Genomic DNA, 15,000 nt, shown 5'->3' with positions numbered 1-15,000 from the left:
CAGTAGAATGGTTCTTCAGACCCTACCCCCCTCCCCCCCGACCGAAAATGGGAGGTAGGGAAGATAAGGGGATGTGGGGTAAATATAAATATGCTCTTACGTAATCACCCATAAGCAAACAAGGGTGTACAACGGGAGGAAGGGAGAGTAAGAAGAAAGCTAATACTAAAACATGGATACTACTACTCATAGTTCCTGGTCCCCTTTCAACTGAGATAAGGAAAAATCCTCTACGCAGTTGAAGTATCCCTTCGGAGAGTATCAGGGGCTACCAACCCAGTCCTTGTCGCCATGGAAGGCAGACACTCGCGCGCACACTCATGCACTCGCGTGCACACTCATGCACTCGGGCGCACACTAACAATCGCGCGCGCACACATATACTCGCGCAAACACTCATACTCGAGCGCACTCTCTAACACTCGCGCGCACACTCATGCACTCGTGCGCACACTCATGCACTTGCGCGCACACTCTAACAATCGGGTGCACACTCATGCACTCGCGCGCACGATACTTTTACCCTCCTGTGATACATTTCAATAGGTAATGTCAAAATACAACCTGACGTTGGTGCGGCACTAAGGTATAAGTACATAAAGGTGAAATTCGCTGATCAGCGTCAGGGGTTAGGCCCTCATTCGACCACCTGATTTTTCTTCGCGGGAGTTCATATTCACGTGGGTAATTCGATAGTAGTATTTAATCTGAAACAGGGCATAACTCATTTTCGACCCCCCCCCCCCCCACACACACACAAACCCAGGGACGGTCCCCTTATTTAAAAGACGCCTTTCAAGTATTGTCTTCGCCTTGTGTGTGTGTGTGTGTGTGTGTGTGTGTGTGTGTGTGTATGTGTGTGTGTGTGTGTGTGTGTGTGTGTGTGTGTGTGATGTTCTTATTTGTATATTTCATTGATATTACTGTTAGTTTGATACCACGCCAAAAAAAAAAGATATATTATTGAAAGACTTAATTGTGTAGTATTGTTTATTCAATGTAATGCAATACAGAAGTCTCTACTACTCAAAAATATCACGAAAACTATTAAAGACATTATAAACAGTTGAACGTATCACACAGACTATCAAAGATATTACTCAAGCACGCAAACAAACGCACAGAGGCCCCCGAAACGCCGCAGAAAAACTCACATGAAGGCGATGTCTCCGGCGGTGAACTCCGGGGCCTCGTGCAGCGTGTGGCACTGCACGCGCCGCACCCCCAGGCTCGAGTCCGCCAGCGCAGCCGACACACTCTCCTGCAGACGGCGAATATATGTAGATATGTCTGTATTTATGAATATATGTACAATACACGCACACACACACACACACACACACACACACACACACACACACACACACACACACACACACACACACACACACACACACACACACACTGTAGAGGCCAATGACGGGCCCTACAAGCGTATGGTAGGTGGCGAGCTTAGGGTGTGAGGTAGACACCCAAGATGTCTCGACTCCTTTATTGTAGAGTAATGAAGGAGAGCAGCGGCGCTGAAGGAAATCCGTCTGCAGGCGGCGTCGCGGAATGCGAGCGAGCGAGCGGCGCCGAGGGAAGAGCATCCTCAGGCGGCGGTAGGAAAGGATACGCACGAGTGAGAATCTAGTTAGGCAACTCATAAACTGCAAATGAATGCCTATAACTGGCAACTGACGCAGAATTAAAAAAGATAAAATCAATACACAATTAAACGTGTTGAGATTAAGTATTGAACAAGTGTGTGTATTGTATATACATATACAGAGAGAGAGAGAGAGAGAGAGAGAGAGAGAGAGAGGGAGAGAGGGAGAGAGAGAGAGGGAGAGAGGGAGAGAGAGAGAGAGAGAGAGAGAGAGAGAGAGAGGAGAGAGAGAGAGAGAGAGAGAGAGAGAGAGAGAGAGAGAGAGAGAGAGGGAGAGAGGGAGAGAGGGAGAGAGAGAGAGAGAGAGAGAGAGAGAGAGAGAGAGAGAGAGAGAGAGAGGGAGAGAGGGAGAGAGAGAGGAGAGAGAGAGAGAGAGAGAGAGAGAGAGAGGGAGAGAGGGAGAGAGGGAGAGAGGGAGAGAGAGAGAGAGAGAGAGAGAGAGAGAGAGAGAGGAGAGAGAGAGAGAGGGAGAGGGAGAGAGGGAGAGAGGGAGAGAGAGAGAGAGAGAGAGAGAGAGAGAGAGAGAGAGAGAGAGAGAGAGAGAGAGGGAGAGAGGGAGAGAGAGAGAGAGAGAGAGAGAGAGAGTGAGGGAGAGAGGGAGAGAGAGAGAGAGAGAGAGAGAGAGAGAGAGAGAGAGAGAGAGAGAGAGAGAGAGAGATGAAGTGTTCCCACCTGCAGTTCGTGCTCGGTGCAGGCGTCGGGCATGCAGGTGCTGTAGGTCTTGAAGGGCGCGAGGTCGAACCTGGTGGGGAACAGGGGGGGCAGCCGCGCCTGCAGGCCCGAGCGGGCGTCGAGGGCGTCGGCGCCGCAGCCTCCGTCGGTCCGCGCGCCCTCGCGGCTGCCGTTCTCGCTGTAATGGGACGGGCATGAGCGGCGACCAGACCCGGGCGACTCCCATATTCCCACTATCCTCACCCCTACCCCCCGCCCCCCCAACAGAGTGCCTCGGACGTACAAGACGAAGACGCGGCAGAACTTTCCCCGGACGCCGCCGTCGGGGGAGGAGGCGCCGACGCACTCGTCGTAGACGCCCTCCAGCGCCCAGTTGCCCATGTAGAGGCCGTCAGGAACCTTCGCCCACGAGTCCACGACTGGGGGAGGAAGGGCGCTCTGAGGGCGCGCTGTCAGGGCGTCCTCTCAGGGCACTCTCGGAGGGCGCGCTGTCAGGGCGCTCTGTCAGCGCCTCCTCCGAGGGTGCTCTCTGAGGGCGCCCACTCAGGGCACGCTCTGAGGGCGCCCTGTCTCTGAAACATATCTCGAAAGAAAAGCCATTAATGGCAGACCTGAAGGAAACAGGAAGGGAAGTGCTGGCATGACATGACTGACAAGCTGTTAAGAGGAGAACATGAAGAGAGGCTAAGGGCAAAGCTGGGGCGTATCAAGTGTCATGGCACAAGAACGTGCCGTGACACTCGATACGCGCACTCACACTTGGCGGCCCAGAGCGTGGTGTTGTCCGCCAGCGACGCCGCCATCGCCTGCAGGGCCCTCTGGCACGTGGAGTTCTCGGGCGCCGTCCCCGGCAGGTACATGTTGGCCCAGTGAGCCGCCCTATGCGACAGCCACGCCTTGGCCGGGTCTGGGGGCGGAGGCGGAGGCGGTCAGTCGGGGGGCGGGCGAGGGGCAGGGGGAGGGCGGAGGAAGGCGAGGGGGGGAGGGAAAGGGGGGCGGGGGGGGGAAAGGTGAGGGGGCAGGCATGTGAACAGAGATTAGAATCTTTAAAAGACCAAAGATTCGTGATAAGAATAAAGGTTTACTTAGTGTTCATGAAACTTAAAGACCATCTGAATTTCGACAATAACAATGATTACATCCATAGTGTGGGTTGTGATAATGAAGTGAGTTGTGCCATGTTGTGATGCCATTACATACAGTTTGTGATGCCAATAATTATCGTACGTAGACTGATAGTTAGGGCAATCTGCTCCCAGGGAGTTCTGCGTCCCTGCCCCTAGCTGGCAGTTGGGGTCGGGCTGGCAACCCGGCCCCGTAAAAACCCTCCCCAGCAGGCAAACCAAGAAAGGAGAGAAGGGGTCGGAGCCATCCCGGAGGAGGTGACTCCGACCCCTGAATTGCGGCCGGGGGTTCCTGATCCCTCTCTCTCTCAGCGGTCCCTCTACTCCCGGCAGCTCCTCCGGCTTCTCGGGCGGTAGCTCCTCCAGGGTATCCTCGGACGGCAGCTCCTCCGGCGAGTCCTCGGCAGGCAGCTCCTCCGGTGCGTCCTCGAGGGGCAGCTCCTCCAGGGTGCCTTTGCACAGATGCACCTCCGGCACGTCCTGGTCAGGTAGCTCCTCCACGTCAACTGGTCGTTCGGGTGCGCATCCCGCACCCACCAGTTGCTCCTCCGGTGCTTCTTCTGCAGGCAGCTCCTCCGGTGCGTCCTCGGCAGGTAGGTCCTCCGGCAGACTGGTACCCACCAGATCCTTGGGTGGGTATCCTAAACAAGCTGATCGTTCGGGCGCATATCCTGCACCCACCAGCTGTTCCTCCGGCGCGTCCTTAGCAGACAGCTCCTCAGGCAGACCAATGCCCACCGGACCCTTGGACGGGAATCCCAAGGTAGCTGGTCGTTCGGGCGCACATCCTGCACCAACCAGCTTTTCCTCCGGCGCGTCCCTGGCAGACAGGGGTGGCTGTTTCAGAGGGAAGAGGAATTCACAAGGTCACATTTCCTTTCCTCCCTCACTGAGGTGAAGCAACTTTTGGGTGGTTGCTTCAGGGATGAAAGGAACCACCTGGAAAAAGGACAAGACCCCCCCTTCCCTCACTGAGGTGAAACAGCCTTTGGATGGCTGCTTCAGAGGGAAGGGGGAATTACTTTGAAAAGACACAGGTTCTCTCCTTCCTCACTGAGGTGAAGCAACCCTTGGGTGGTTGCTTCAGAGGAATGAAAGGAATCACCTGGCAAAAGTGCAGGACCTCCCTTCCCTCACTGAGGTGAAACAGCCTTTGGGTGGCGGTCTCAGAGGGAAGAAGGGATTCACTTTGAAAAGGTACAGGTCCTTTCCTTCCTCACTGAGGTGATACAACCTTTTGGATGGTTGCTTCAGGGGGATGAAAGGAAGTGCCTGGTAAAAGTGCAAGACTCCTCTTCCCTCACTGAGGTGAAACATCCTTTGGGAGGCTGATTCAAAGGGAAGAGGGATTCACTTTGAAAAAAGTACAGGTCCCCTCCTTCCTCACTATGGTGAAGCATCCTTTGGGTGATTGTTTCAGAGGAATAAGAGCTCCCTCCCTCACTGAGGTGAAGCAACCTTTGGGTGGCTGCTTCAGAGGGCTGAGCAAAAGGGCTCCAAACAATGATGTCTCGTAGGTCTCTCCCCAGGGGTTTACGCCTACCCACGCGTTTGCCGTGCGTGGCAGCCTTGTGCGCTGTGGAGACGGGAGTCCTGGAGGTTGAGCGATGCCGTGAACGAGTACGCCTTGCGGCTAGCAACACCCCTCTTTGGTCCTCTATTCCAGCAAGACAGGCGGCCTGATCCCGGCCCAGTCACAGTCAATCGGCTGGTCTCCCCCGGGAGGCTAGGGTCAAGCAGTCATGCCGCCATTGGCAATCACAATGGTCCGTGAGCGCCGTCACAATTTTCTATTGGCTGCGTATATCCTCTCATCACTCCTGTTGCTATTAGACACTGGTTCTGACACTCAGCTTCGCCCAGTTCAAAGTGCCAGCTAAACCTGAAGGCATCGACAATGCCTACCAATTGATCAGGGCATTGGAGATGCAACGGAAAATCCTACTGTCGATCCGGGTCGCCCTAGATCAGGGCATGATCATAATGCCCAAAGATCAAGCTACCCTGAATTTCCTCCGGGAAACGAAGGAGCTAGCAGATGGGAGGAAAGTGAGTCTTTCCCCACTAAATCCCGAGGAAAAGAGAACCAAGATGATGCTACTCGGCTTCTCAGTCTCGTACGATGTGGAGCTGATCGCTTCACACCCACAGATCGTGAAGGCTTTCCGAATGTCGAAGGGGAAGACTCCAACCAGGCAAGTCCTGGTGACCATGAAAGATGCCCCAACCACTACCCTTGATCTGGGTAACTGGGGCACCTACAACCATCGAACGTATGTGCCTGAACCACTTCGCTGTTTCAAGTGCCAGAAATACGGTCACCACCAGGCTAACTGTACAGCCAAGCCTAAATGTGGTGTCTGTAGCAAGGCACACAACACAGAGGTATGCCTCAAGGCATACAAAGAGGAAAAGAGGGACACAGCAGCCAAATGTCCCAAATGTGCCAAGAAGCATCACGCCTGGAGCCTGACTTGCTCTGTCAGGAAAGAGGTGGCCCTCAGGCGACAAGAGCAGACTTTGTTCCTGCCCCCCAGACACTCACATCTGGGGAAGGAACAAAAGTGAAAAGGCCTCCCGACCTCCTAAGAGGAAGGAAGCCGCCCCCCAGCCGACACCGGATGTCTCAAACAAAAAGGAGTTTCCGACAATGCCAAAGGTGCAGAAAAAGAAACTAAAGAAAAAATGTTCTAAGAGCACCACATAAACCTCTCCAACAGATGATCATTTCCTCTTTGAGGAGGACGATATGACTCTCCTGTTGACTGATGTTGTCTCAGCAGTAGCCCAGCCCTAGGGAGACCGAGAAGGCAGTCGCAGCCCTAAAGGGAAGAAAGCTGGATAGAGCAAAGCCAGCCCCACCCTCACCCCAGGACGAGACTCCCCTCCCTCCCCTCCCCACCAGGCCATGCCTTCACATGCAGAGCCAAAACAGGCTGAATCCGTGCAGCCAGAGCCAGAGCACGCTGACCTTGCCCAGGCGGGGCCAGCCAAGAAAAAGCCTGAGAGAAAAGCCAAACCAACCAAAGTCAGAGCTACCAAAGGCTCTCCACCCCCCAGTGGACCCAAGGATAGCCTGACAACAGACGAGGAGCCCTCAACCAGCGAGGACCTCGCAATGGAGTTGTCAGACTCCGACGATGTTTCTGATGTAACTATCACTGAGTAACATCATATATCTTCTCTACAAAAAACGCTTTTCTCCAAACAGTAGTGCGATCAAGGAACATTGACATTGTCATGCTCCAGGAGACATTAACAGTGGACACTGATCGCTTCTCAGGGTATCATGTCTTCACACTGCCACGAACACCTGGCAAGAGAGGCTTGATCACCCTTGTGAGAGCAACAATCCCCTGCTCCGCAATAGCCGATGCATCGCACTGTGGAGACGATGTTGAATCCCTTGCCGTCGAGGTTCACCTGGCCGGGGGGCCCCTCAAACTGTACAACGTGTACAGCCGACTACGCTGTAGAAGCTTAGATATCAGCCAGGTCTGTGCTTCTGTTGCACGCGACCGAGTGATCATAGGGAGAGACTTCAATACACACCACCCCATCCTGGCTCCCTGCCGGGCACCGGATGCGGCCGGCTATCACATAGCCGACGTGCTAGAGACATTCCCTGAGATCGCTCTCCTCAACACCCAAGATCCAACGCATGTCAGAGGGGTTCTAGACCTCACCCTGGCCACTGCGACTCTGGTGGGGAGGTTTGGCTGGTGTGTCGATGAGACCGTCACAAGTGACCATTACGGCACTATAAATACCCTCATGGATGCTGGCCCAGCCGAAATCCCAAAACCGAATCCAAGATGGAAAACAGACAAGGTCAACTGGCAGGCATTTCAAAACACCTTGGCCCTCTGTCTGAGACGCAATGATCCCCCACAAAGCGAAAATGTGGAAGTGCTCGAAGCTAGCGTGCTAAACGCCATTAATGAAACAGCCTCATTGACCATACCCAAAACTCGGCCTGGGTCCAGAAGTCACAAAGACGCCTGGTACTTCAACGACGAGATCAGGGAGGTCAACCACAGGGTGAACATGTGCCGAAAACTATTCCGAAGGCGAAAAACCCTCCTAAGAGAGGCTGTCACGGATGCCAAGGAAACTGCCAACAGAGTCAGGCAGGAAAAGTGGCTGGAATGGTGTGAGTCATTCAATAACCAAACCACCCTCTCAGAGCTGTGGCAATGGGTCAAGCAAGCTACCAGCCGCTCAGCCCCGAGGTGCACGTATCACGACCCCCAAGCAGAGGCTAACAGACTGGTGCACGAGTTCTCTGCGAGAACGTGCAGCAACAGTCTGCCAGCCGAGCTGAGGGCAAGACAAGAGTGTCTACAGCCAGACAGACATGCTCAGATCAGAGAAAGGGCAGCCTAACCCGATAACTCAGAAGTTATCTTTTCTCTGAGGGAACTAAGGAAAGCCTATAAATCCAGTTCCAACACAGCCCCGGGCTCTGATGGGATCTCGTACCCCATTATCTCCCACCTAGGACTAGCAGGTGAGCGTGCACTCTTGCAACTCATCAACAAGTCCTGGGAAACTTCCACTCTACCCCAGAGTTGGAAGAGGGCTACCATAGTTCCCGTCCCAAAACCAAAGGAGCCGGGAAAGTACCGCCCCATCTCTCTGCTCAGCTGCGTGGCCAAGACGGCCGAGAGGATGGTACTAAACCGGCTCCAATGGAAAATGGGTCCCCTGCACGAACAACTCCACGGGTTCACAAGGGGCATGGGCACAGCACACAGCATAGCCATGCTCTTAAGCACAATCAGCAAGGGCCCAGCTGTGGTGGTATTCCTTGACCTGGAGAAGGCTTTTGAACTGGCAAGTCCGCTTGCCATTCAGGAAAGCCTGATGCAGAAGGGAATCAGAGGAAAGCTCTTGGCTTGGATAGGTGACTACTTCAGGAACAGGACTGCCAATGTCAAATTCCAGGGTCACCTATCGCAGCACATGCCGCTCGAAAATGGAACGCCACAGGGTGGGGTTCTCAGTCCAGCCCTATTCAACACTTTAATGTCCTGCATCCTCAACATAAACCTCCCAGTGGGGTGCAAGATCATATCGTATGCAGACGATCTCGCTATCATCTCCACTGGACACCGCGGCCAGAATAAAGCCCAGCGTTGTTTGGACCTCGTGTCAGAGGAGTGTTGTAGGACAGGACTAAAGATCTCTGTTGCCAAATCCAAAGCTATGGCTCTGAGACAGAGAGTTCGAGGCACAAGACTGAAAATCCAGGGAGTGGAATTAGAATGGGTCCAGGACTACCTATACCTTGGGGTAAGGATAGACCGGACCCTCTCCTTCCAGAAGGAGGTCCAGTACCTGGTTGACCGAACCAAAGTAAGACTGTCTGTCATGAGAGCAATGACTGGGAGACGCATAGGGGCCAGACACAAAGTACTCAGATCATTCTATGTACTTGCTGTCCGGCCCATTGTGGACTATGCCTCAGTCGCTCTCATTGCCGCCAAGAAAAAGCACACAGACAAATTAGAGACAGTCCAAAATGAAGCTCTCAGGGTCATTTTGGGTGCCCCAAGGTGGATGAAGGTCCTCAACCTCCTGATGGAGGCAAACCTTCTCCCCTTGGACTCACGAATCGATCTAATGGCAACACAATTCCTGTAAAAGATCATCCAGGTTCCCAGGAACACAAGCCTAGGACAAAAATTAGTCAGACGCTTCAAACAAGACAACGAGCTCTTTGCAAACAACTCCTGGCTGTCTCACGCTGAAAGCATTCCTGCCCGGTGGGGTGGTTGTGATGAAACAGGCAACACCGCACCGTCATCCAGTGACTGTTTCAACATTGCGACATGGAATGTTCGAAGTTTTGTCGAACAAGGAAAATTAGCGTGTGTGTTTTAATGAAACTGGATGTTCTAGGAATTTCGGAAACCTTCTGGAAAGATGAAGGAGAATTCATAACAACAAAACGTAACCAAGATGAGAGATTTAAAGTTATCTTCTCTGGTGACACAGAATCCAGAAAAGGAGTAGCTTTCATATTACGACAATCAAGTGCTGCCTCTCTTCAATACTACCATACTGTTTCAGAACGAATGATACTGATGAAACTAGAAGGAAAACCAAAAAGCACTCTCATCATACAAGTATATGCACCGAACGAAAATGCAGAAGATGAAGCTAAGGATAAATTATATGAAGACCTTGACAAGAACACTGGAAATTTGGCGATCATGCCGTTGCTATGGGAGATTTCAACGGAAAAGTAGGACAGACACCAGAGGGGAAAATAGTTGGCCCTTTTGGTCTAGGAGAGAAAAGCAATACCGTAGAAAGAATAATAGAACTGTACCAAACACGAATTGTTTGTTACCAATACATGGTTTGAGCAGAAACAATCGGCTAGGTACACGTGGACTTCTCCAGACGGAAAATATAAAAATCAAATTGATTATATCTTGATGAACAAAAGATATCGAAATGGTGTGCTCAATGCAAAAAGCAGACATGCGGCAGATTGTGGTTCTGACCACAATCCCGTCTGGGCAAAAGTCAAAATAAAATTGAAAAATTGAAAAAAGAAAAAAAGAAAAAAAGACTCAATACTGAAATACTTAAAGAAGCTGGCAAAAAAGAACAACTAAACATATCATGCAAAAATCAAATGATCTTCAATGATGACGAAAATTCAAATACAAATTGGAATACATAAACTTTTTTTTTTTTTTTTTAAAGACATAACAAATCTAATATGTGGTCACAAAACAGATGAAAAGAAGCAAGAGTGGATCACAGTAGAAATTTTACAACTAATGGAAGCAAGAAGAAAAATCAAAGCAAAAACTGGTAATGAATCAGCAGAATACAAGCAAATATCACAGAAAATACAAAAAGAATGTAGAAAAGCAAAGGACAAATATCACCTAGAAAAATGTAAAGAGCTAGAAGAATTAGACAAACACCATAGCTACAAATTCTACCAGAAACTGAAGCAATTCAACAAAAAGACAATAAGGTTAACATAGGCATAAAAAACAAAGAAGGAAAACTTATAAATGACGCTGAAGAAATAAAAGAAAGAAGGGCAGAATATTTGGAAGAACTGTATAATGTCGATAGAGAAGAAAACAATCAAAATAATGCAAGCATTGACAATAAGAATTATGTTTTAGGAGGAGAAGTAAAATAAATAATTAGAAATCTTCAATAAAACAAGGCAACTGGTGTAGATGACATACCGACAGAAATCCTACAAAGTCTAGATGACGAAAACATATCTACACTCACAAAACTCATTAACCAGGTTTACCAAACAAAAATTATTCCAGATGACTTTAAAGAAAGTATTTTCAATACATTACCAAAAACACAAAAGGCATCTGACTGCAACAATTTCCGGACAATTAGCCTCATTTCTCAAAAACCGCATTACTCCAATTATTGAAAAAACATCTTAGTAATACACAATTAGGTTTTCGAAAAGGCAAAGGAACTAGAGAAGGAATTTTTCTTCCTAGGACAATAGCAGAAAGAATTCCAGAAAAAGAAGGCACTGTTTGTGGGTTTTATTGATTATACAAAAGCATTTGACAGAGTAAAGCATGGGAAACTGATGTCTATGCTCAAAAATGTTGGAATTCCAAAAAAAGAAAGAATGTTGATTGAAAACCTATACTAGGGTCAAACAGCACAAGTACGCGTCAATGACGAATTTAGTAGAAATATCCACATTAAGAGGTGAGTGCGTCAAGGATGTATACTATCACCCATTCTCTTCAATACATCAAAGAAAGGGGATTGTCATAAATAGTAAAAATATTAATAATGTCAGATATGCGGACAGCAGGTTTACAACAGTTAATGGGAAGTTTGAATTATACATGCAAGAAGTACGGAATGAAACTTAACGCCTTAGGGGCTCGGCTGGGGATTTGGAGTTGCTGGTGGTGGAAGGATTGGTGGAAAGGAATAGAGATAGGGGGGAGACAATATCAAGGAATGGGCTAGAATTGGATTGTATGTGGAATACAAGAGGAAAGCGGAAGAGCGAGGTCTTTGGAGGTCTTTGACAGCCAACCTTCGGATCGAAGACGGCACAGCGATTGATTGATTATTTAATTTTTCTCGTGATTAAAGAGTTATATTGTTTCAATTGCAACGAATTTAGCGCGCTCATGATTTACTGTTTTCATGAACATCATATCATTATTTCTTATCTCACTGACCATTTCCCGTCTTGACCTGACCTCGGAGTGATAATTCATTTTTGTCAAACCCGCTTGGGACAGTAGGGTGATCTGACCTCACTTTCACTCTGAGTGATTGAAACGCTGAAATGGCTGTGAGAACAGCTAGCATTTTCTGTAAATTGTTTTCTAGAATTGTAAAGCATAGCATCCGTTACATGTTCATTGGTGACACATTCTATCGGCGCTAGAGCGGAGCTCGTAACGCGAATTATATAATTTTAATATATAGCGCCAGAGATCTTCCCCATATCATAGTGTCAGAGTACCTGGGGTTGCGTATATGCCTAATAGATCCGCGCTCCGACGTTATTTCGTTCGTCAACTTTTGAGCCGGTGTGACCCACTCTTACGTCCTATAAAAAAAAAAAAAATGTAGGACTAGGGCTTAAGCTAGAATCATGATTCACTTATTAATCACACTCTGCTCACACTCTAGACGTCGCTGGCATGTTTGGGGTAAATCCCATCGATTTGTGATTCATGATAAATACCTGTAGGGCATTATATGAGCGGCCGTCACAGACTCGCAGTTAGAGAGGGTTATTTATAAATATTCCCAGCTCGTTTCGCTTCGTAAAGTACGGTATTTGGTGTACAGACCCCCCCCTCCCCCCCCCCCGTCAATGAAGTCTGCATGTGGAGTTTGACAATACCTCGGCAGATTGTTCCCCGAGAAGATTCGCAAGCGTGAGGCCGCGAATTCTGTTATCACGTCACCATTCATTAGTGCGTCATTCTATCGTATATCATTAAATGTTAAATTCAATGTGGTATTTGAAATAATTTTGTATTACTTCTATAACTAGTTTATTGCATTTTTTGTAAAATGAACATTAATTTCCGTGTTTGGCATCCATGTCTCAAAACTGTCACTACATACATTTATTATCTGCGTTACGACAATTGGTTCAAGTAAATCCTTACGGATTGCCGTTGTCATTTTATCAGAGTCGGTTGGCAGTTCAAACCAGGTCTTTGCGGACAGCTGCTGACGTCTCCCTCTTTCTTCTAATTTCTTCTTTGAACGTAAACACACACAAAAAAAAAAAAAAAAAAAAAAAAAATAACGAAAGTTCGACCATAAAAACTGCAAATTATATAAATAATCGGCTAGTGGCGCTTAACACACCCTCTCCTCTGTTGTCTTTCTCTTCTCTTACTATCTTGGCCCTTATGTGTATACTCTGGTTCATGATATCTGTCACGCTACCGAAGGAGGCCCTACTGCAGAAACGGTCACCTTCGGACGCTGTGGTAAACGTCACCGGAAGATCGCCAGAAGCCGAGAAAGACTAGGATAATTGTCAGAGCAGAGCAAGCCGCCCTAGGATGTGGAAGGGCGCCGCCTGCCGGTACGCCTGTAGATCCAGTAAAGGACCAGCAACTCGCCAGAGCAGGTACCAGTCGCCCCATGATGCTGTGGACGGGCGCCGCCTGCCTGGACGCCGCAGATCCACTCAACTCCAGGAGCTCGTCACCCGAAGAGGAAACTTCCTGCCGGACGCCCGTGATCCTGACGAGGACTACAAAGACGTCGGTACGAGCACGCAGCCGAGAAGGACCTGGATGAGATTTGCGGGAACGTGCATTGGGCGAGTATGCCGCCGAGTTAGGCCTGGTCGAGGACTACGAGGACGAGTCCGAAGTCAAGGAGGACCTGTGCGAGACCTTCGAGGACGTGTGGATGTCGAGGACGGACGGATTTACCAGGGACCAAGATAAAGATGACGACAGGGACGAGCAGCCACGAAGATGCACCAGGAACATCGCACACGAAACGAAGTGATTAGCAAGTCAAGGACCAGCCAAGTTAGGTCACCCTTGAGGCAAATGTAAGGCGCCTCGAGGGCGAGGCGTTAGCAGGTGGCCGAGCAATATACTGTGTACATAAGCACGTATAAGCTATGGCACCCACGCAGACAAAGGGCGCACCCAAGCGGACCAGGTGGCACCCCCCACGCCACTCACCAGTACTTAAGCTGAGTACCCCCGGCAGGAACAGAGAGTGCCTGCCTGTTTAACCATAACTGGTGTTGTGAGCTGTACTTACGTTAACTATCACTCCTGTTTATCACTGTTTAAGGTCAATCAAAAGACCATTTACACTCGCTGGGCGGTATTCATAAAGAAAAGGATATGCTTATACTTGCAAAATATGAAGGAAATCCTTCTACTTGTATTCATAAACATTTCAAGCAAAAGCTTCTACTTTTAGAGCAAAAGCATATCCTTATAATCACATAAAAGTATATGGTTATACATAAAGAAGACCCATTACTTCATATAAAGAGCATATGCTTCGAAAAAGCTGAGTCTGGTCAGTAGCAGAATTTGGTCTGTTTTAAATTAATAAGCTCAAATTTTTTTTTAGCACAAGTCATTAGTTTTTAGGTCGGTAGAAGGGAGGTTAAAAAATTTGATTTGCGGTAGAAAAAACAAGCAGATTCATTCATAACAAGCTGAAATCTACCAGAAAAAATAGCTTTGTCCGAAAATGCGGGACAGGTGTTGTTCTGCAATAATACCCCCTAACCTTAACCTACCCAACGTTACTTGAATTACAAGGGGGGAGGAAAAAAGCTAATTTTTTTTTTTTTTTCAATTAAACTTCCCCCACTCCCTTAACGTAACTAAAACTAGCCTAGCCTAACCTAACCAAACCTAACCTAACCTACCCAAACCTAGCCTAACCCACCTAACCTTACCTAAAGTATGGGGAGGGCTGGGGGCCTTTTTTTTTTTTCGATGGAAAAAGTGATCAGATTTATAATCAGCACATTGAAGTGTATCAGAAATAAGTAGTTTAAACCCCTTAATCGTATTCTGACCTCTGCGATAATAATACCACCACAAGTACCTCGCCTGTGATGCTGATGGACAAGAGTGCTTTAGAGTGACAAAGGTAAGTTTACAATCACCATTAGCAGGAAGAAGAGAATGTAATGTTTCTGGTATTATTGTGCTGGCAACCGTGTAGTGTTGTCCAAGAAAGTTTCCATGAACCAAAATAAATATCTGGAGCTACTTTGTGATTGTGTGTTGATTTTATAAGCGGACGCGGTCAATGTTTATGTTGCGTACGGTATATAAAAAAACTTAATTTTTTTATAGATATCTAAATATGGTTTTAAAGCAAAATAGCCAACATACTGAAGTGAAGGCCGTTCACAGTGCGACTACAAGAGTTATTCTACTATGTCTGATGTAATTAACAAGACTACCTATTTAGCTGAGAAAATGTAACAACAATCACAACACACCTTCAGTCAACAACTGCCAACGCAATACTAAACTCTTTCTTATCTTGACAGCACAAATG

The 15,000-nt window shown here is 48.4% G+C and overlaps 1 protein-coding gene across 5 annotated transcripts in view; it reads right to left on the bottom strand.

Moving 5' to 3' along the window:
* Positions 1-15,000, bottom strand: part of LOC125045069 (nose resistant to fluoxetine protein 6-like) — a 46,428-nt gene that overhangs the window by 24,126 nt on the left and 7,302 nt on the right. For 4 of the 5 annotated variants that reach the window (XM_047642136.1, XM_047642133.1, XM_047642135.1 and 1 more), the window contains 4 exons: positions 3,081-3,230; positions 2,607-2,742; positions 2,324-2,501; positions 1,155-1,261 (listed from right to left, as the gene is read on the bottom strand). In XM_047642136.1, the coding sequence (XP_047498092.1) occupies positions 1,155-1,261; positions 2,324-2,501; positions 2,607-2,742; positions 3,081-3,183 (524 nt within the window). In that variant the 5' untranslated portion in view covers positions 3,184-3,230. Of the gene's footprint in view, positions 1-1,154; positions 1,262-2,323; positions 2,502-2,606; positions 2,743-3,080; positions 3,231-14,941 lie in introns of all 5 variants that reach the window. The other variant, XM_047642137.1, reaches the window with a different exon arrangement.

The sequence above is a fragment of the Penaeus chinensis genome, chromosome 36 (genome assembly GCF_019202785.1).
Source record: "Penaeus chinensis breed Huanghai No. 1 chromosome 36, ASM1920278v2, whole genome shotgun sequence".
NCBI classification, from domain to species: Eukaryota; Metazoa; Arthropoda; class Malacostraca; order Decapoda; family Penaeidae; genus Penaeus; species Penaeus chinensis.
Note: the sequence above shows the minus strand (reverse complement) of the source record. Positions and strands in the feature narration are given on the sequence as shown.